Source organism: Glycine soja, chromosome 16, assembly GCF_004193775.1.
Source record: "Glycine soja cultivar W05 chromosome 16, ASM419377v2, whole genome shotgun sequence".
Lineage (NCBI taxonomy): Eukaryota > Viridiplantae > Streptophyta > Magnoliopsida > Fabales > Fabaceae > Glycine > Glycine soja.
The window spans coordinates 6,429,640-6,451,125 of NC_041017.1; the positions used below are offsets into that span (position 1 = coordinate 6,429,640).

At 30.1% G+C, this 21,486-nt stretch overlaps 2 protein-coding genes across 2 annotated transcripts; both read right to left on the reverse strand.

The window, feature by feature from the left end:
• Positions 1-6,028: 6,028 nt before the first annotated feature.
• LOC114391116 (cystinosin homolog) lies at positions 6,029-7,232 on the reverse strand. The gene is made up of 3 exons (XM_028352108.1): positions 7,114-7,232; positions 6,889-7,013; positions 6,029-6,152 (listed from the first exon to the last, which is right to left on the reverse strand). The coding sequence occupies exons 1-3, from the start codon at positions 7,201-7,203 to the stop codon at positions 6,029-6,031; spliced, it is 339 nt and encodes a 112-aa protein (XP_028207909.1). The 5' UTR covers positions 7,204-7,232.
• Positions 7,233-8,299: 1,067 nt separating this feature from the next.
• Positions 8,300-12,059, reverse strand: LOC114391012 (MDIS1-interacting receptor like kinase 2-like). The gene is made up of 2 exons (XM_028351998.1): positions 8,982-12,059; positions 8,300-8,846 (listed from the first exon to the last, which is right to left on the reverse strand). The coding sequence occupies exons 1-2, from the start codon at positions 12,010-12,012 to the stop codon at positions 8,512-8,514; spliced, it is 3,366 nt and encodes a 1,121-aa protein (XP_028207799.1). The 5' UTR covers positions 12,013-12,059; the 3' UTR covers positions 8,300-8,511.
• Positions 12,060-21,486: the final 9,427 nt, after the last annotated feature.

The window sequence follows — 21,486 nt, forward strand, 5'->3', positions numbered from 1 at the left end:
TTTTGTGATATTCATTCATTATGATCTTTTTGTTTGACATCATTTGTGTCAATTTAGACAAAGGAGTAATATGAGCATTTTTGTTTTAGAAATCAAATTCAACATTTTAAAAATAGATAGATCATTATGAATAATATAAATAAAAAAAGACCAAAAGAATAATTTAAACTAAAAATAAAGATAAAAAGAAAAAAAAATTGAAATGAATGAAATGGATCATGCGTAAAATTAAACATATGAATATTTACTTAAATCACATTAGTCAACATTTAAAATATCATATATGTTTCTCATTTAAAATAAATTATTTCTCTTAAAATTTATTTTAGATCTCACTTATTATTGGACCGACTCATATCTCTATATTTTTTACCACGGCAAAGCTAGCTCCAGCCATTGCCAAATGATTTGAAGTCTCACCTCTTAAATGAATAGAAACTTTTCGCCAGAATTAAACTCCACATACTTTCTGGAAGTCTTTTGTACAGAGTCAATTTCCAAAATGGTGATGTCTAGTTAAAGGCTAATAGTAGTACTATGTATGCTGTGGATCCTGTCATGTATGTCACATTCATTGACTTTGCATAAAAAAGAGAGAGAGCAAGTTAATTAACATTATTTTACTGTCTTTTATTATATATTACATCTGGAGAATTTGCTGGTGGATGCTGATGGAGAGGTTAAAGTATCATACTCTGCATTGAGTGTTCTGCCTCAACAATAATTTGGATCTTCCAAATTATTCCTGCAAGAGGTCTACACCTATTTTTTTATGATCTTTCGATAAAAAGATTCATTCTCTTCATAAAAAAGAGGAGGTAGAACCAATAAAAAGTGATTTTTTGATTCATCCCTCGAGTTGAATAATTCATCCAAAAAATGTTTTTGATCCCATCCGGAGGAATCAATAAAGAAAGCAAATTCCTTATGATACACCAGATTCGACTGGATTATTGATAGAGTAAATAGATCTGTCATTTCTTGAAATATCTCTTCTAAAATGATGGAGTAACGTGTATCTCCCACTGTTCCGGTCATGAAATAGATGAAATAAACCCCAAAATAAATTTTTGTTCAAGAATGAAATTTTATTGGAACTGTCCAGTTCACCCTTTGAAACCAGCATGCGGGCTAATTTTTTAAAAAATTAAAAGGACATTTGTGTCCAATTTGGCAAGTTAGAGGCTGCTTCTCACAAGATATGTTTCGCTATGGCCTGAGGTATTTTAGCATTTGCTGCTGCTATAATCATATCTTTTATCTCTCACACTCCAATAAGATTACTGCTTTCATTTATCATATATATAGGTGATACTACGAGGGTGCAAGGACTGATCTATTCTATGGTCTTGTAGTGTTTTTCTTTTTGTTCTAATGGCTGGTTATTTGCATTTCAATGACAATAACATAAAGAAGAGTGGGGTATTTTATGAGTATTCTAGCTCTCTTAATATATGGAGTGGTCTTTCTTCCTAGCATGATTGACTGGATTGATCTCACATTAGTTGATGCATTCTTAGTCTATTATTATCGACCGGAAAGTCATGTGATTGCTTAAGAGTAACACAAATATCAAATTGAAATAGATAAAATCATATCAACTTTAAACAGTAATGAATTAATAATATATGAGCGAAGGTCTAAAATTCAATTATTTAAGATCATACCACTTTAGAAGATAAGACCCCAACATCGTAGTTCTAAAAATGCATTATTATGGCGTCATATGTAAAGGTGATTCTCGCAAAATGTTTCTCATGCTGGTGTTGGTTGTAACATCCTATTTTTCATAAACTAATTTAAAAAAGATTGTTATTTGTAAATAAATAGAGTTTTATAAAAAATGATAAGATTTTTATAATTAAATAAATAAGGAGAAATAACTTTATTAATTAAAATAATGGTTTAGAGAAAATAAAAAGGATATTTTATTTATTCATTTGATAGTGAATAAAATAGAGTTTATTTTTATAAAATAATAAACATAAATAAATAAAGTAAATAATAGGTTGTGAGTACCCTAACTATAAATAGAGAAATGTTAAGACAGTTTTCAGACTGACGATAGCTTTTCAACATCCTTTTTCTCTCAATTTCGTTTTCCCTTCTCTTTCTCATAAAATTCTCTCTTTTCCCGCATACCACCAAACCTATCTCAGAAAAATGATGATTTTAGACTCATTCACCGTTGGATCGTCGTGAAATTTAAGAACCAGGTTTGCAACTCAATTCTGAATTCTCACAGTTGGGAATTACGAAAACATATCGGAGCTGAGAGTAATACCCTTCACATTGTAACTTTTCTTTTCCCGCAGAAACCCAGAGCTATCTCGATAAAACTACGATCCCGAACTTGTTAACCCTTGGGTTGTTGTTAGATTTTTATATGTGGTTCGCGATTCATTTCTGCATGTTTTCACCGTTGGGATTTGCAAAATAATGTCTATTGAGGGAGAAAGATGCATCGCATGTAGGACCATAGAATGGAGGCTTCAAACCCTTCTCCTTCTCTCCAACGTTTGGGAACCCTAACAGAGAAATCGGAGGAAGAGTTCTAGAGAGCACTAGAAACACCACAATTGATAACTGAGAACGCTTGAGCGACTACATCGAGATAAGGGATGAGTTATTTACAAATGGAGATTAGTGAGAACATGTGTAGGAATCCTTAGAGTATCAATTAGAATGGGTTTTGGGGTGTTTCTACAATTTTTATTTTATCCTTATAATTATAACTGTGAATTATATATGTTTGATGAACTAGTTGATGTCCCAATGAAAAACTACTGTGAAATTGATGTGTTCTTGTGTTGAGTGTGAACCCTATAAATTGAACCTTTGTCTAATTAGCGTGAATTGATAAAATTAAGTAAGTAAAGGTTTAGCGTAAGAGGGAGTGAGATATTGATTTTGTATTTTCTGTTTTTCATGCTTTTTAGTTTTTTTTTTTATAGTTTAAAATTAATATTATATTTGAAATTGACCAAAGATTTCTAGTAGACTGTGTGTTGTATTCTTAGATAATAATATAAATTCAAGTAAACTTATATAAACGGGAAAGTGTTCATATAATTATTTAGAATTGGTACATTGAAAGCTTACTTTGAAATTCATGATCCAATATGATGTATGTTGCTGGTTCTATATATATAAGTGTTAAATTGTAGCACAATGTGTTAAACACGTTTGAAACACGAGTGTGAGGTCGTGGATATTATATAATTCATGAGCAGTGTTTATAAATGGAATATGTGATGAATTGTGGAATAACATGTTGCTTTGAGATTATAATATTGTTATTGAGATTGAGTATAAGTATAAAGTTGAACATGTGTTAATTTGTGAGATACGTGTAAACATGTGATGGTGGATTGTGACACTATGATATGTAAAATTGTGAATGAGTTTTGGTTGTGAATAAGTGTGTGGTTAACACTTGATGTGACATTACTTGTATTGTAAGCTGTGAATTGTACAATAATCTGACTAGGGTTATCTTAAGAAAAGTGTTGATGCACAGTGTTAAAGAGAAAGTATAGGTTTCTTATTTAGGAACCAGTGTTAAATTATAGCGCAATTGTGTTAAACATGTTTAAAACATGAATGTGAGGTCGTGGGTATTATATAATTAATGAGCAGTGTCTGCATACAAAAAATTATTTTAGGGGTTAGACCTGAATCAGGAGGGAGAGGCCCTGACGGACTCTTTGGAGTGTAGGCCTTGGGGGTCACCCGGTTTGAGTGCTCCTTTAAGCCTGTGCCGATCCCGTATGGTTGGAGCATTCTCACAAAACAGTGTGACCCTGACTAGTCTTCCTATGATTTTACTTAGTGAGAGTGACCTGACATACCCATTGTGTGGTGTGTCTTGTTATGTACTCCTAAGCGTCTTAGGGTGGTTTTTCACTAACATGCTACCACATTGCATATTGGTTTGAGTCTTAGCATAACTGTTGCATACGCTTGCTAATTATTTATTATGAAATTGATGTGTTATTATGTCTTGATCGGAGTGTGTGATTCTTGTGTAATGTGGTTGATGATTGAAAAGTGTAATTGATGATTGAAAAGTGAATTTTGAATGACAAAGTGATTGAATTACGTGAGTTATGTTTAAGTAAGTTTTATTTTATTTATATGATATGTATATCTAGTTGTCTTGCTTCTCTATTAGTTAGGAAAGTGATAACTCACTCTCCGTGTTGTTTGTATTTGGATCCTGTGATGATCTTGAACTTTGTGTTCGAGGAAACATATCACTAGATGAATTGCTTTAAGAAACCTTGTGCTGAATGACGTCAGGACACAATGCTCTGATAGGATGTGACATTGAGGCATAATAGTCTATTTTATTTTACCTCACTAATTTAACAAAATATTTTTTTTATAAATTTTGACGGCCTTATTTTGAGTCGAATATATTTTTAATAAGTTTTATTTGGTAATAATGAAGTGAATATGAACCTTTTACCCACGTGAATTTGTTTACTAATATTTTTATATGTTTTATTTATTTATACATATGTCGAGGTAGAGGGTGTCACATTGGTCAGCATACCACATTTTTCTTCTAGAACACATGATATCTAGGCAATTCTAAAAGTATGAAACAATTTAAAATAGACTTTTGAAGAATCTTATAGTTAAATACACTTTGACCAATTTTAAAGAATAAAAGTATGACACAATATATAAACTCGAGAATGTCATTCTGTTAGCCTATTTTAATTCCAAATTATAATATTAATTTCAAACTATATATAAAAAAATCCTAAAAAGCAAGAAAAGGGAAAAATTACAAAATCAATATCTCAATCCCTCTTATAGTAAATATTTCCTTATTTAATTTCATCAATTCACACTAATTAGAAAAATACTCACTTTCTAGGGTTTATACTCAATACAAGAACACATCAATTTCATAGCAATTTCACATCGGAACACCAATTAGTCTGTCAAACATATATAATTCACAGTTATAGTTGTAAACATAGAATCAAAATTTCATAAACACCCCAAAATTCATCTTAATTGATCTTCTAAGGATCCCTACACATGTTCTCACTACTCTCAATGGTTAACAAGTCATGGATCATAGTTTTACTAGAAAAGGGAACGATTTAGAAGGAAGAGAAAGCGTAGAAACATCTTAATATAAGTACTGACCTAATAAGTTTTTATTTATAGCTATGATGCTCTGATCATATTATTTACTCTATTTTTCTTTATTTTATTATTTTATAAAAATAAACTATATTTTCTTATTATGAAATGAATAAATATAATATTCTTTTTATTTTCTAAAAACATATTTATTTTATTTAACTTAAAACCATTATTTTAATTAATAAAACTATTTCTCCTTATTTATTAAATTAAAAATTTCATTATTTTTCTAAAACTTTATTTATTTTTAAATAAAAGACTTTTTAATTTATTTTAAAAAATGGAATGTTAATGTGACTTTTGAGTAGTTAGTACAAGGCTCTATCCAACTAAGTTAATAGGCTAATTATGTTATAAAATAATTAATGTCGCTACATATAACACTAAAATTTCTAATATATATTTAATGCACATATAAATTTAAATAATAAATTTAGTGACAATTAATTTTGATCTAATAATTAATTTTTTTACATATATGAATTGTAAATGAAAACTATGATTTCTATTTAAAATTTATATATATATATATATATATATATATATATATATATATATACTATTAGATCAAAATACATTAGTAGATTTATGTTAATAATGTATTTTTTACATATATAATTTTTTTTATTAAACCTACGATTTTTATTTACAATTTATATATGTAAACAAATTAATTATTAGATGAAAATTAATTGTCACACAATTTATTATGTAAATTTATATATGCATTAAGTATACATGAAATTTTTTAGTGTTATTTAACGACATTAATTATTTTAACATAATTGACTTATTAGCTCAGTTGGTTAGACCTATTAGTTCACTTGGTTATAACGTCATACTAACAATGTATTTAAACCAATTACGGAGAGGCAATATGAGAATTACAATGTTGTGTTGGATATACTAAAAAAGCAAATGGTGCACGTAGCAATTCCCAAACCTGAGGAATGCACTTTATAGTAGTCATAACTACTTGAATTGTGCTGCAGCGTAACAATGTAAACAAAAAGTTAGAAGAGAATTAATCACATCCAAAAGACTAAGGCAACCTGATATTTTCAAATAATACACAACATAGACTGTGGCACTATAGCAAGGGTGGGTCTGAGGTAGTTCAAGACACAGAAGAAGATCCTAAGCTTTTCACTAACATAATACAATAAGCTGAGTCCATAGTGGTAAGAAGCTCATCAAAGGAAAGAATGCAATTGTCCACCATCAAAGTGGTCGCAAAATAGTAAATAATAAAAGGTTCTCATATGATAGGTGATACTCAGCATCTGATATATATAAGATCAATATTTCAGAAGGGCTCCTAAATTAGAACTGAAATACTTTCAGTCAAAGCATCAATTGCATATGCACCTTCCTACCTAAATTTAAAATAAACTGAAAATATTTGCTGAGAATGAGCACGTCATCTCCTAAATTATTGATAAAAGAGAAATAAGCTTTCTCCTGTTGTGTAAATAGCATGCCAGTTTGAGATGAATTAGGATGGTCTCAAGAAAGCACTGAGAAAATTACCACATGGGAGCTCCATAAATTAGTACCATAAACAGATTAAGAATAAAAAATATCAAATCTCCAGCAGAAAAACAAATAACATATGGTATAATACCAAAAGTACATACATGCATATATTCTATGGAATTAAATTGAAGACCAAGCAGCATGAAACAAAAACAATTAACCAAAGAAGCAGGGACAACAACATACTTGAAGACGGAGAGAAGCCAAAGCCAGGAATTATTCGGCAAAGCAATAAAGAAACAAACTGCTGCAACAAGCCATGCAACAGAGACAATTCCAATAGAAACCTTGGACACTTTCTGACTCCCACGCTACAACAAAACAATCACTAAGTTCAGCAAAATCGAGAATTCAGTCCACAGAACAAAAAAGAACAACATTCTCAACTAGAGAAATACATATCATGCTTACTTCATAGATTGCAATCTGGAACAATGTAATTGCTGTCAGCAGAACAGCATGGATCGAGAAAGCAACATCATTTGCAGCAACAGGTATCATCTGAAACAAATGAAACTAAAACTACATAAGGGAATTCCAAATATTTATATAAATTTAAATAATAAATTTAGTGACAATTAATTTTGATCTAATAATTAATTTTTTTACATATATGAATTGTAAATGAAATCTATGATTTTTATTTAAAATTTATATATATATATATATACTATTAGATCAAAATACATTATTAGATTTATGTTAATAATGTATTTTTTACATATATAATTTTTTTTATCAAACCTATGATTTTTATTTACAATTTATATATATAAACAAATTAATTATGAGATCAAAATTAATTATGACAAAATTTATTATGTAAATTTATATATGCATTAAGTATACATGAAAATTTTTAGTGTTATCTATAACAACATTAATTATTTTAACATAATTGACTTATTAACTCAGTTGGTTAGAGCGTCGTACTAATGTGAGAATTACAATGTTATGTTGGGTATACTAGAAAAACAAATGGTGCACGTAGCAATTCCCAAACCAATAATGTTTTGTGTTGAACTTTTATGGACTTTTGTATATTTTGGGTTTTTTAATTGTAATCCATAGCCCAAGTATATCAACACACTTTCGTAGGAATTAGGGTTATAAGAAATTAAATGTAGAAGCAGTTTTCTTTGAGTTTTCCTTTATCGTCCCCTTGCAATTTATCTTTCTTAGTCTAGTTAGCAGCAGAGTCTATCAATCTAAATGTGGAATGCTATTTAGTTATCTAAGACTAGACCACTCTAGAGGATAAGACCCCAATATCGTAGTTCTAAAAATACATTATTATGGGTCATATGTAAAGGTGATTCTCACAAAATGTTTCTCATGCGGGTGTTGGGAGCATAACACATTTTTCTTCTAGAACACATGATATCTAGGCAATTCTATCATGAGCATAATGCTTTACGTAAAACATCCAAACAAAAACTCAAGATAAAATTGAAATAATTTCAGTTCAAGCTTCCTTATAAGTAGTTCATGCATTTTCCTTTACTTTGCTGACTTGTCGTTAATTTTAAATTAATTGAAGGAAAGGGAACAATTGATTTGAATTATTATATTTTCTGAAACAAAAAATAACACTATATTTGTTTCCTTTATTTTGATAGGAAAAAAATAAGGCTTACAAATGTTATCATTAATTTGGTTAAGGTATCTAAAGTTCAGAAACCCAAAAAACTAAAATAAAATGACCTACAATATAAAAAAAAGATACAATACAAAAATAGGAAAGAACAATTAAAACTCAAGCATGTTTATTAAGTTCAATCTTTCAGCTATATAAGTGACAATGTAGAGCTAATCCATTAAAGATGAGCTTGACATTTCCAGCTCATTGGCAACCTGCTCCATGGTAGGGCGAGATCGTGGACTTTCAGTCAAGCAGGCCATTGCTATCTTTGCAATTGATGCCACTTCCTTACCAATTGGCTTTGTTGGATGAGGGAGACGTTGGTCCAACTTATCCATCAATGCCATGTGATCGAGTGTTGAGGCCACAAGAGTAGATGGAGATGATCCCAATAAAGAAGATATAACATCACCAGGGTGCTTCCCAAAAAGTATTTCCCATGCTAGGACCCCAAAACTATACACGTCACATTTCTCATTCACCTCCATTGTGTATGCAAGTTCTGTAACAAAATAAAAGTGCTATCATACGCAAAATAGGATTCTAGTGACAAAGGCAAAATGTGGATAATTGTGACTAAGAAAGGCAAACTAAAAAATATGATATCCTCAATTTAGTATAAAGAAAGGTAATTAACCTGGAGCAGCATATCCAAAGGTTCCTACGAATGAGGTCCAATTGGATGAATCTGGATTAAGAAACTTGGCTGTTCCAAAGTCTGAGACATGAGCTACATATTCGGAATCCAAAAGAACATTCTTGCTTGATACATCACGATGAACAATTCGAGGTGAGCATTCATGGTGCATATAGCACAAAGCATTTGCTACATCTTTAACAACATTCACCCTCTTATACCAATCAAATGCCATTGCTTGTCCATCATCCTTCAGAGTCTTCTCAACACTGCCATTCTCCAGGAATTCACACACCAAAAATGAGAATTGTGAATGTGAACAAAACCCATATAACTTTACAATGTTACGATGTCGAATTTCTGTCAAAGCTTGGATCTCACATGTGAAAGCTTTCAGATTGAGCATCTTTCCATTTGGAACTGAATGGAGTTTCTTCACGGCAACAACTTGACCTGTAGGAAGCACTGCTTTGTAAACACATCCTTGCCCTCCAACACCAATGAGATGTTTGTCGTCAAAATCTTCTGTGGCTTCAATAATATTCTCGAATACCATTTTGCCATCAAAACTCCATATTGCAAATATGTTAGGAGTTTGTATACTTGTAGCCTGGTCTTCTTTGTTCGTTGAGGTTTGGCATAAATGATACGAGACTCCGAAAGCAAATAATGCCAGTATTAGAATGCCCAAAGTAAGAGGTAATATTACTATCATTACATTCTTCCTCATATGATTATGAGATTTCCCACTTGATGTTGAGCAACGCTCCAAGCCAGTGACATTGCCACACAAGCCTTTATTATTTCTCAATGCTTCAATTTTAGCGTTGTGGAAGGCTAGAATGTTTGGAAGTGGACCCTCAAACTGGTTGTATGATATATCAATAGATGTCAAGCTCGTCATATCATCGAAGCTAGAGAGATCACCTGAAAGATTATTGCGAGAGAGATTCAGTGTTTCTAAGCTTTTTAATTCTCCAAACATTGAAGGTATTGTTCCTCTCAAAGAATTTCCACCAAGATCAAGACTCGTAAGAAATTTCAGTTTGCCAAGCTCTGAAGGAATATTTCCCTGAAATTTATTTTGGCTCAGACTCATGTTCAATAAATTGAGCAAATTTCCTAGTTGTTTTGGGATTAAGCCAGACAACTTATTTGATCCAAGCTTCAAAATTTGAAGTTTCTGCATTGATGCTATTTCTTTGGGAACATTTCCTGTAAGATTATTGTTGTCGAGTGAGAGATCAAACAAGGGCAAGTTACATAAATCATGTGGAATGTTTCCTGTAAGATGGTTTGAGGACAGGTGAAGTTGTTGTAATTTGGTTGCCCCAGCTAGTTCTGGTGGTATGACACCTGATAAATTATTGTTGGAGATCTTGAGGCTTGTGAGGCTACGAAACTTTCCCCAGTTAGGTGAAAGTTGACCATAAAAGTTATTGTCACTCAATTCGATGTAGTCCAAATTTGGAAGTACACCAAAAGCATCTGTTATATCCCCAGTTAGCTGGTTTCTCTGAAGCCTGACTCTTATAAGGCTGGAGCAATTCTTCAAACTCACTGGAATTGGGCCTATGAAGTTGTTATTTTCAGCAGAAATTTTTTTGAACGTTCCACCAATGCAAATGTTTTGAGGTAAATGGCCTATAAAATCATTGTCAGCTAGCTGCAAACTTTCCAGAGCAGTAAGCATGCTCATTTCTATTGGAATCTTGCCACCAAGTTCATTTCCAATAAATACTAATTCCCTGACATTTGACAAATTTCCAATGGTGAAAGGAATGGACCCAGAGAGTTTATTATAGGATATAGATAATGTACTAAGCTTTGACAAATTTCCAATGGTGAAAGGAATGGACCCAGAGAGTTTATTTACATTAAGGATCATGGAGTCCAAATTCACCAAGTTGCCTATGGAAGCTGGGATTGGTCCAGTGAGTTCATTAGAGTGTATAAATAATTCACCAAGCTTTGACAAATTTCCAATGGTGAAAGGAATGGACCCAGAGAGTTCATTTCCATCAAGGAACAAGGAGTCCAAATGGACCAAATTGCCTATGGAAGCTGGGATTGCTCCAGAGAGGCTGTTGCCCGACAGTTGGATAGTGGAAAGTGAATGGAGATTTCCCACTCCATCAGGAATAGAACCATATAAACTGTTTTTATAAAGGTAAAGATAATATAAATTGCTCAAGTTTCCAATTGTAGAGGGGATTTCACCAGAGAGAAAGTTATCAGACAAATCAAGTTGACCAAGTTGTTTCAAAAAACCAATTTCAGGAGGAATGAAGCCAGAAAGATTATTCCTTCCGAGATATAGAATTTGGAGGTTAACCAACTTCCCAATTTCTTCGGGTATGGAGCCAGACAAGCCACTTTTCGACATACGAAGAATCTTTAGGTTCCTTAACTTCCCAATATCACGAGGAATAGACCCGCTGAAACTGGATTGCCTCATGTCAAGCCATGTTAGATTCCTCAGCATCCAAATTTCTTTGGGAATGGAGCCAGAAAGCCCACTTTTCCAAAGCCAGAGAGTCTCGATGCTCCTCAAATTCGCAATTTCTTTGGGGATGGAACCGTTGAAGTTATTATCAGCAAATGACAAATGCTTTAGGTTCATATGCCAAATTCTCAGTGGAATGTTGCCAGAAAGGTCGTTGCTTTCGACATCTAGATGAGACAAATTGCATAACTTTTCTATTGAGATAGGGATAGTCCCTGAGATATTGGACCGAGGAATATCAAGTATTCTCAGATTCATCAATCTACCTATTTCTTGAGGAAGGGATCCAGTGAAATTATTATCACCTATGCGCAATGTATGAAGACCAACCAAGTGTACTATTTCAGAAGGAATAGTACCAGAGAGATCATTGTCAGAAAGATTAAGAAACAAGAGTTTGGAGAGATTACCAATGGTATTGGGAATGCTACCAAAGAGGTTATTAGTGGACAAGTCAAGAGTGTTGAGATTGGATAAGGAACCAATTTGAGGAGGAATAGTTCCATTCAAGGAGTTGTGACTCATATTTAGAGTGAGAATGTTTGGAAGTAATGAGAAGTTGAGACTTTGAAGCGTACCTCTTAATCCAACATATGTAAGACTGATGTTGGAAACAGAATTGAACTCATCACATGCAATTCCGAGCCAAATGCAAGGATTGTTGCCACTCCATGAAGAGAGAGAAGCATGACTTTGGTTGTCAAGGCTGGATTTCCACTTCAACAAAGCATTTGCTTCTGAAGCAATCTCAGAAGAAGCAGCAAATGCACAGAAGTACATCACAAGAAGCAGCAAAAGTGGTTGGAGCTTCATGGACAGAAGCGTTGGAAATATGAACACCATGAGGAAATTTTGAGGAAGGATTCAATCACAGATTGTCTGATACAATCAAATGCAAGAGAAGTACTTACAAGCAATTCATGGGATATGCATACTTATATGCAAAACATCATGAAACACGAACCAGAGTCAAGAAATATTGTACTTTTCTTTCGTTGAAGTCTAGAGATATTTTACTGTATCTACATAAATATATGTTACAGCTTGGTTCAAAAGGTTCAAAATAGAAAAGTTTTACACCTTTAATCTCCAACCTTTTGCAACTGTGCTTTCGAAGCTATCCTTTTTATTTTAAGCTTTTGACGTTTTTTAAAACATAATTCAATAATTATAATTTTTTATAAAACATTTATTTTGAGTTAAAAATAAACCCGTGTTTTTTGTTATAGATTTTTTTGTCTAACTATAGATATTGTTTGATGAAAGTTATGTTGTTCAACTCAAATACCATAATTATGAATAATCTGAAGTCAAACTTGAAACTACTACTTAAGCTTGAACAACTCACATTAATTGATTCACATATTCACTCACTATTTTTTTTGGGTACTATGAACATTAAATTATCATGATAATTTTTTTACTAAAAAGTTGAAGATCTGACATCAATTAAAAATATAATCAAAATATAATATATAACTGAAAAATAATCATAATCTTATAAGTTGGCTTTATAAAATTAAGTTAGACTTATATTCAAATTGTAAGAGTAAATTAGAATTTTTGTCCATTATCTATATTTTAGGTTTTAATTTAATTAGTCCATTAAATTTAATTTTTTTTACTTTAGTTAGACTATTAAAATTTCTCTTTGTTAAACAAGTTTGGTGACATGAATAAATTGTAAGAGATATCATATGGGCTAAAATTGACATTGTTAGTGTAAAAAACAAATTTGGTCTAACCCATGTGATAGACTAAAAGGAAACTTTTGAAAAAAAAATATTAATTTGTTGCAGTCCCTTACACATTTTAATTATATTAAATCATTTAAATGTTATAATATTGAAAACTAATTAGGATGAAGACTGAAGAGAAGCGATAAATTCATAATATGGAAGTAATTAAAGTGATTATATCAAACAAGACAGCCGATCAGTGGGGTCAATATAAGTCTAGCTTGGTATGTTTGCACGCGTTTACTTTACAAAACTACAAAACTGTCAATGCAAGTCTTGACAGAACAAAGGGAAAGATAAAAAAAAAAGGACAAAACAAAGGAAGACTACGAACACGGATATAAGAAAACCCAAGCATGTGCACTGCATCCAGGACCAGCCCTACTAAGTAATAACCCTTAGGGAGGGTTACATGATCACGATTTGATTTGACATGCTTCTAGATTAATGACTCAAATGAAAAATATTAAATTTCCTTCCTTATTTTTAATATATATATATATATATATATATATATATATATATATATATATATATATATATATATGAATGAATTTATTATTCAATAAAAGAATGAAAAGCGTCATTAAAACCCTAAATTTTATAGAAATTAATGTAAAATAGCAAACACGTTAGAGTAAAATATTCTTTTTTACTTCATTCACGCTCTATCATCCTATTTAGTTAAGGTACTAAAAGGCAAGGGTTGAAATTAATATATAATTTAATTAATTTATTAAAACGACTCATACAAAAAATTTTGATGTTCTATCATTGCATTAGATTTTACTAAAAGCCAATTTAGTCTTCTTAATTTTTTTGTTATCATTATCAATTAAGTATTAAAATATTTATTAATAGCAATATTACTAGAATAAATTACACTTTCCTCTCTTAAAAAATACGAATATCACACTATCATCTCCTCTTATATTAAAAATTTTACTCTCTTTACCTAACAAATTTGAATACATGACACTTTATTTCTTTTTAATTTTGTGTTAAAATTCTGTTTGTTTCCATTAAAATAAACTACATTATTAAAATATTCTTTATAATACCACCTCCTCAAAGGTGCAAATATTTCACTGCACTCCCTTCTTGTGTTAAAATACATACTTCATCCCTTAATTAATGAGCGCGCGCGTGTGTATATATATATATATATATATATATATTATTTTTTTGGATATTTCGTTTTAAAATGTTTGATAATTAATTTTTTAAAACAATTATAAAATTTTAATGTCTGTATACACACACTTAACACATTTATTTGTTTATGTTAGCACTGAATTTTGTTATAATTAAATTTTATTTAATAATAGATTTTTACATGAATATATTCAGGTGAAAAGTTATACGTTACATTTATTAAAATTAATAAATATAGTATTTAAATTTAATAATAGAGGATATTATGAAAATTAATTATAAATTATTTTTATGACAAATTTTTAACCATTGCTGAAGTACTAGATTTCCACCCTTAATTACAGTACACGCGTATAAATTAGTTCAAAATACTCCAATTGAAAATTTGAGTCATAACATTTCATTTCCAAATTAACATAATATTGTTTGCATAATTAAGTCACTTTATTAGCTTATTTGTTTCGTGTTTTTAGTTTTACACCACGCTCTATTAAATGTTTGTAACCTAAAAAATTATCTATTTAAAGTGAGTTTTTTTTGGTGGGTATGAAACCCAAGTTAGAATTCTAAACAGAAAAAATTATTCCCTACTATAACGCTAACGCTGTATGATTTGGTTTTAGCCTTGAGCGTTTGGAACGGGGGAAAATGATGTTGGCATTTGATTAGAGAATTATTGTGTTGAATGATGTACGTACATGTATATATCATTCGCACTGCGTCAGGATGCCCTTCGAAGCACGTATTATTAATTACTCTATAAAATATATTAAGAAGACATAATATATTAATTACTCTATAAAATATATTAAGAAGACAGTTCCTATTGAAAATAGAAAGTGTGTGACGAGTAAATCATTATTTTGTTAAATATTTATTTTTGTAAATCCTGAATCATCATCATCATCATCATCATCGACTTAGTCTTGCTTGTGTAGTGACACTTTTAATTTCAACATGAAAGGGACAGTATGAATGTAACGTCTTGCAAGTCCACCACGTATAATTATGTTTCGTTATTATCCATTAGACCATTTTCCAAGCAACTGTACTTAAACAATATATATATATATATATGTAACGTCTTGCTTGTGATAGTTTGTAATTTCCTCTCGAAGAATACGATACCAATTATGAAGTTAATGCAAGTCTTGACGGGTTGTACGTCTTGCATAATGCATACGTTGGTAAATTTCAAACTTCTTTTGGTATTTGAAAGGAAACATACAAAAAAAAAAAGGATCAAACAAAGGAAGACTACGACGCGCATATAAGAAAACCCAAGCACGTCCACTGCATCCAGGAACAGCCCTAATAAGTAATAACCCTTAGGGAGGGTTACATGATAACGATTTGATTTGATATGTTTCTAGACTAACGACTCAAATGAAAAATATTGAATTTTCTTCTTATTTTTTAAAATATATATAAATGTATTTATTATTCAATAAAAGAATCAAAAACGTCATTAAAACCCTACATTTTATAGAAATTAATGTAAAACAGCAAACACGTTAGAGTAAAATATCCTTTTGTACTTCATTCACGCTCTATCATCCTATTTAGTTAAAGTACTAAAAGGCAAGGGTTAAAATTAATATATAATTTAATTAATTTATTAAAACGACTCATACAAATTTTACTAAAAGCAAATTTAGTCTTCTTAATTTTTTTGTTAACATTATTAATTAAGTATTAAAATATTTATTAATAGCATTATTACTGGAATAAATTACACTTCCCTCTCTTAAAAAATACGAATAACACACTATCATCTCCCCTTATATTAAAAATTTTACTCTCTTTACCTAACAAATTTGAATACATTACACTTTATTTCTTTTTAATTTTGTGTTAAAATTCTGTTTGTTTCTTTTAAAATAAACTAGATTATTAAAATATTCTTTACACTATCACCTCCTCAAAGGTGCAAATATTTCACTCCACTCTCCTCTTGTGTTAAAATATATACTTCATCTCTTAACTAACGCGTGCGCGCGCGATATATATATATATATATATATATATATATATATATATATATATATATATATATATATATATATATATATAATGTTTGATAATTAATTTTTTTAAACAATTATAAAATTTTAATGTCTGTATACACACACATTTTATTAGTTTGTTAGGTAGTGAATTTTATTATAATTAAATTTTATTTAATAATAGATTTTTAAATATATATTCATGTGAAAAGTTATGCGCGCGTTACATTTATCAAAATTAATAAATATAGTATTTAGATTTAATAATAGAGGATATTATGAAAATTAGTCATATATTATTTTTTCACGACAAATTTTTTAGCCATTGCTGAAGTACTAGATTTCCACCCTTAATTACAATGTACGGGTATAAATGAGTTCAAAATACTCCAATTCAAAATTTGAGCCATAACATTTCATTTCCAAATTAACATAATATTGTTTGCATAATTAAGTCACTTTATTAGCTTATTTATTTTCGTATTTTTAGTTCTACACCACTCTCTATTTAATGTTTGTAACCTAAAAAATTATCTATTTAAAGTGAGTTTTTTTTATCGGCAATATTAAGACAAAATCAAAACCGCGATTTTTATCATGGTTCCTTTCTCTCTTCCCTTCTATTTAAGGTGGGTATGTTTAGTAATTATTGAACATAAAACAAACATATACTATTTAGTGGGTTAAAGTTGTTATTTTTTATTTTAAAAGAAAAAAGCAATTACTAATAATAAGTAATGTATATACATCTTTCAATTTGACAAACATTAAATTAAACTTAAAGTGAATTACTACTTATGCACTTTAATTTCAAGAAATTAAGCTCAATTTCAATGAAATTTAATAATTTGATACTTTGTCTTTTTAAGAGAAAATGTCCATGACACAAACCTGAGTTGCAAATTAAGTTATAGAAACTTTATTTTCGATGGGTACTTAAAAAAAAACAGGTGAAATATATACCGTAGTATAACTTCAAGAATATGTATAATAGTTAAATCGATACCAAGGTTAGGTAGATTTCTTGTGAATGAATCCTGCTAACATATCATTATCAACGCGAGTCGTGTTAGAATAGCCTCAAAATTCAATCATCCACTTGAAAATTTGACCACTAAGGCAAATTCTCACTTCTCTGCGTATTTTTTTTCCTAACCTAACATTTTTTGCTAATCTAACATGATGTTAGAATGTGTAACGCGAATAATATTAAAGATAAATAAAATAAATAAATACATAAATATGTAAAAGCATACACATTATTACATCAGAAGCTTTATAGGAGTACATAGTATACAACAATATACATATTGGATCAAGCTCCATGCGTCCTTAATTTGCGCGGTTAAAAGTTTACAATGTGAAAAGAATCCATACCTTGTAATATAATAAGGAATAAATAACACAAAATATATAAGGAAAAACATACAAAGTATATAAATTAACAAATATTATATTAATTTTTTAAAAAATAATTCTTCATAGAAAGTTAATTTTTATATTTAAATTTTAATTTTTCTTCATTACACTTGAAATGAATGCAAATAACTTCCGATTCTAAACAAATATTAAATATAAGATGTAACGTGAATAATATTAAAGATGATTAAAGAAAATAAATATGTAAAAGTATACATTATTACATGGAATTGAGCAAATTAAAGCAATTCAAATATTTTTCACTAATCAGTAAAATGGTACTTAAACTGAAGTTCCGTAATGCAAAGAATTATTCATTTTAAATACACACTTAAATCAGTTTTCCTTGTAAGGTAGTGCATGCAATTCAAAAGGATTCTAATGTTCTATAACATTTTTTCTGTCCTTTTCTATCTACGTACTCTCCTGGATAGTTGGTAAAAAATATATATTTTAATTAGCTACAAAATATCATCTTCGGTCTCTTTTACAAGCCTTTCTACATCTTTACCTGCAACATAAAATTCCAAAAGTTTTGTTGTTAAAAGTAGAACGGAGAAACTATTAATAACATAATAATAATCTTGAGCTTTCTTTAAAGGCAGCATTAAGGTTGAGAATGTGGCAGCAGATATACTATTACAATCTGTGCTTATAGAGTTTCAATGCACTCAATTTCAATCTTGGCATCCAATGGCAATGTAGCCACTTCTTAAATTGAACCGTTGGAAAAGCAGCTAAATAAAATTGTTGGAGTAAGTATAGGCATTAATTATGAGTGAAAATTAAATAATACCAACTCAAGGGGAAAATCTTATGATTTTCAGCATGGTACTCGTAGTTTCTCTAGCATTAATTAATCACCCTAATTATATATTAAATATGACAAGTTGACAAAATAACCGATTATGTGTGACAAGATGAATCTTTAAGAGTTAAACCATAATAAAGCATGAAGGTTTTAAATCTAACAGCTGCTCACTCTTCTTCCATGGTACGTGTAGGTTACCTACAAGCTAACACATTTCTCAGCCCACAAATGTAACAGGATAAATTTTTACAGCACAGAATAAACTAGGCCATAAGTGAAATTCATCAGTAAACACACTACCCACTCTTTTAAATGCACTCTTTACTATTAGTTGAAATCAGTTAGAAATTGCTAAGTCTATTCCCAGAGGATCCTATGTCAGTGGTGAAACAATCAAAATGCTAATTCCTAAACACACATAAAACTCGGATCCCAATTTCCTAGAGACCCATGCTACGGGCAAATCTGTCAAGTCTAAACTCTATTACATACTTACGTAGAATATAAAGTACAAAGATTTATGAGTATGAGTTAAATATACAACATCAAAGAGAACCAACCAGACTTTCCAATATTTCCAAATTTGAAATGCAACTCTAGGATTGTGTGGTAGCCTACTTGTTAACTATGCAGTAATATCCTAGTAAAAACTTAAAACGCTAAAGTTTCAGAATTTCGGTGCTGAATCACATGCTTTTTGCTTTATATGCAGCAGCAAATTAGAGTACAAAAAAACCAATGACAATGACAAAGGTTTATATGTAGGTCAGTGTAGCACAGGTTTTGGTTCGCATACCTTGAGTGAAAAACCGCACACAGTTTTTGATGGTACACAAAACCTAACAGTAGTAAAAGCTAAATAAATTACCAAGAAATCTAAAAGCAAGTAATAAAGTCAAAATCATTTTACATACAAAGAGAATGGCGTGAGAGAAAGGTTCACCAACAATGGCAGAACCAGACCGCAAGAGGAAACCTCAAAAAGGAGAAAGAGCGAGGCAGAGACAAACAATTACGAGAGCGAGAGAGACGACTCCAACGATGGCAATGTGATAGGTAGGGTTTATGAAAGGGAGGGAAATAATGGCGAGGGTCAAGGAATAGAGCTTCGTGAGGGAAACAGTGGTGAAGGCACGGATGCAAACCCTACATTGTTCCCCATAACCCTAATGCGCAGATACAAACAATTAAATATTATATTATAATTTTTAAACCCTACCGCGTAAAACAAAATCACTAAATCCTAACACTAACTAAAATTTATTAACAAAAACACTTTAAACAGGAGAAGCCTTTCAGGGTAACATCTTCAAGGTGAAGCAGATCAGGCTAGTTTCACCAAGTCCAAAAAGCACTTTAAACAAAAGAAAGTTTTCAGGGTAGCACCTCCTACGTGAAGCAGACCAGAATGACACCTCCTCTTGTACTGACATCCACCTAAACAAATGACAGAGATCAGGGTAGCATCATTATAGGAGGAGGCTTACTGATGCTTCTCATTATCAACGTGCTAAAAAAAATTAATCTTGATAAATAATTTGTTGACCAACTCATATAGGTAAATAGCTTTTATTTTTCACCCATATTGATAAAAAAGTTGACAAATGACATTAATTTCAAAATCAGGGACAAAATCATTTGGTACCTACATTTTTCAGTGGTAAAAATCTGGGACAAAAGACAAAATGGGAAAAACTCTACGCACACAAATTGCATTTGGCCTCCTCTAAGCTTATGAGTGTAAAACTCTTTTTTAATTAATATTCCAAGAGGCTCATTTCTTTTAAATGCATGTCATATAATTTGCCAAGAAAGAAAAAATGGCATAAAAAAATTAACATATGCCAAAGCTTAAACAAATAGACTATGTGATTAAAAGGAACCGGTGATATACAATTGCTTTGAAATCCCTGTGAAAGCTTCACTGTTAGGTTGATTAGTTGCTCTCACTTAGTTGACATAATTTAAAGAAAACAAAATCAATTTCAAGGTTTATGAATTTCAGTTTGACCACAATCAAACCGTATAACAAAAATCTAATGAGACAACAATATTTTAAAGAAGAAAAAAATGCATGTTATTACCACTAATAATGGATGTAGCAGTACTTACTAGAAACTAGAAAATAGATCATTAATATTTATTCTAAAGACATTCAACATCGGTTTTGAACTGATGTTGAAACTATCATTATTAAAAATATGTCATTTTTTACATTGATTATAAAATTGATGCTCAAAATCACTTCCAAAATTAATGTGATATAGTAGCAAAAAATATCGGTTTTAATCAAAACTAATATTGTAAGTACTATAAAATATTGATTTCGTTAAAATCGATGTTGTATAGTGCATACATCATTTGTTTTGACGGAACCAATGTTTTACACTACTTACAACATTAATTTTTGTTAAAATCGATGTTATTTTTGTTATTATACTACATTAATTTTGATCAAAATTAATATTGTACAATATCATTTAAGATATAATCGATATTGATTTTGCAAAAAAATAAATATATTTTATCTATTTGTTTAATAAAATCAAACCTGCAAATTAAAAATAAAACCAATCTAAACATATTATTATATATATATATATATATATATATATATTAAATAAAGAAATACTTAAAGAATATCAAACAATGATCTCAATACATAAATATCTTCCATAAGCTATGTTAAACAATGATTTTTAGACCTCTAGTAAAGTACACTTAAAAAAATTTCCTCTTTTTTTTACTACATTAAAAAATGCTTCAAAACATAACATCGAAGTTAATAAAAGATAAATATAACTCAGAATATAATTCCAAATATAAAATATTTTATTCTCTTTTTTAATTACATTCTTTTTTTTTTCAG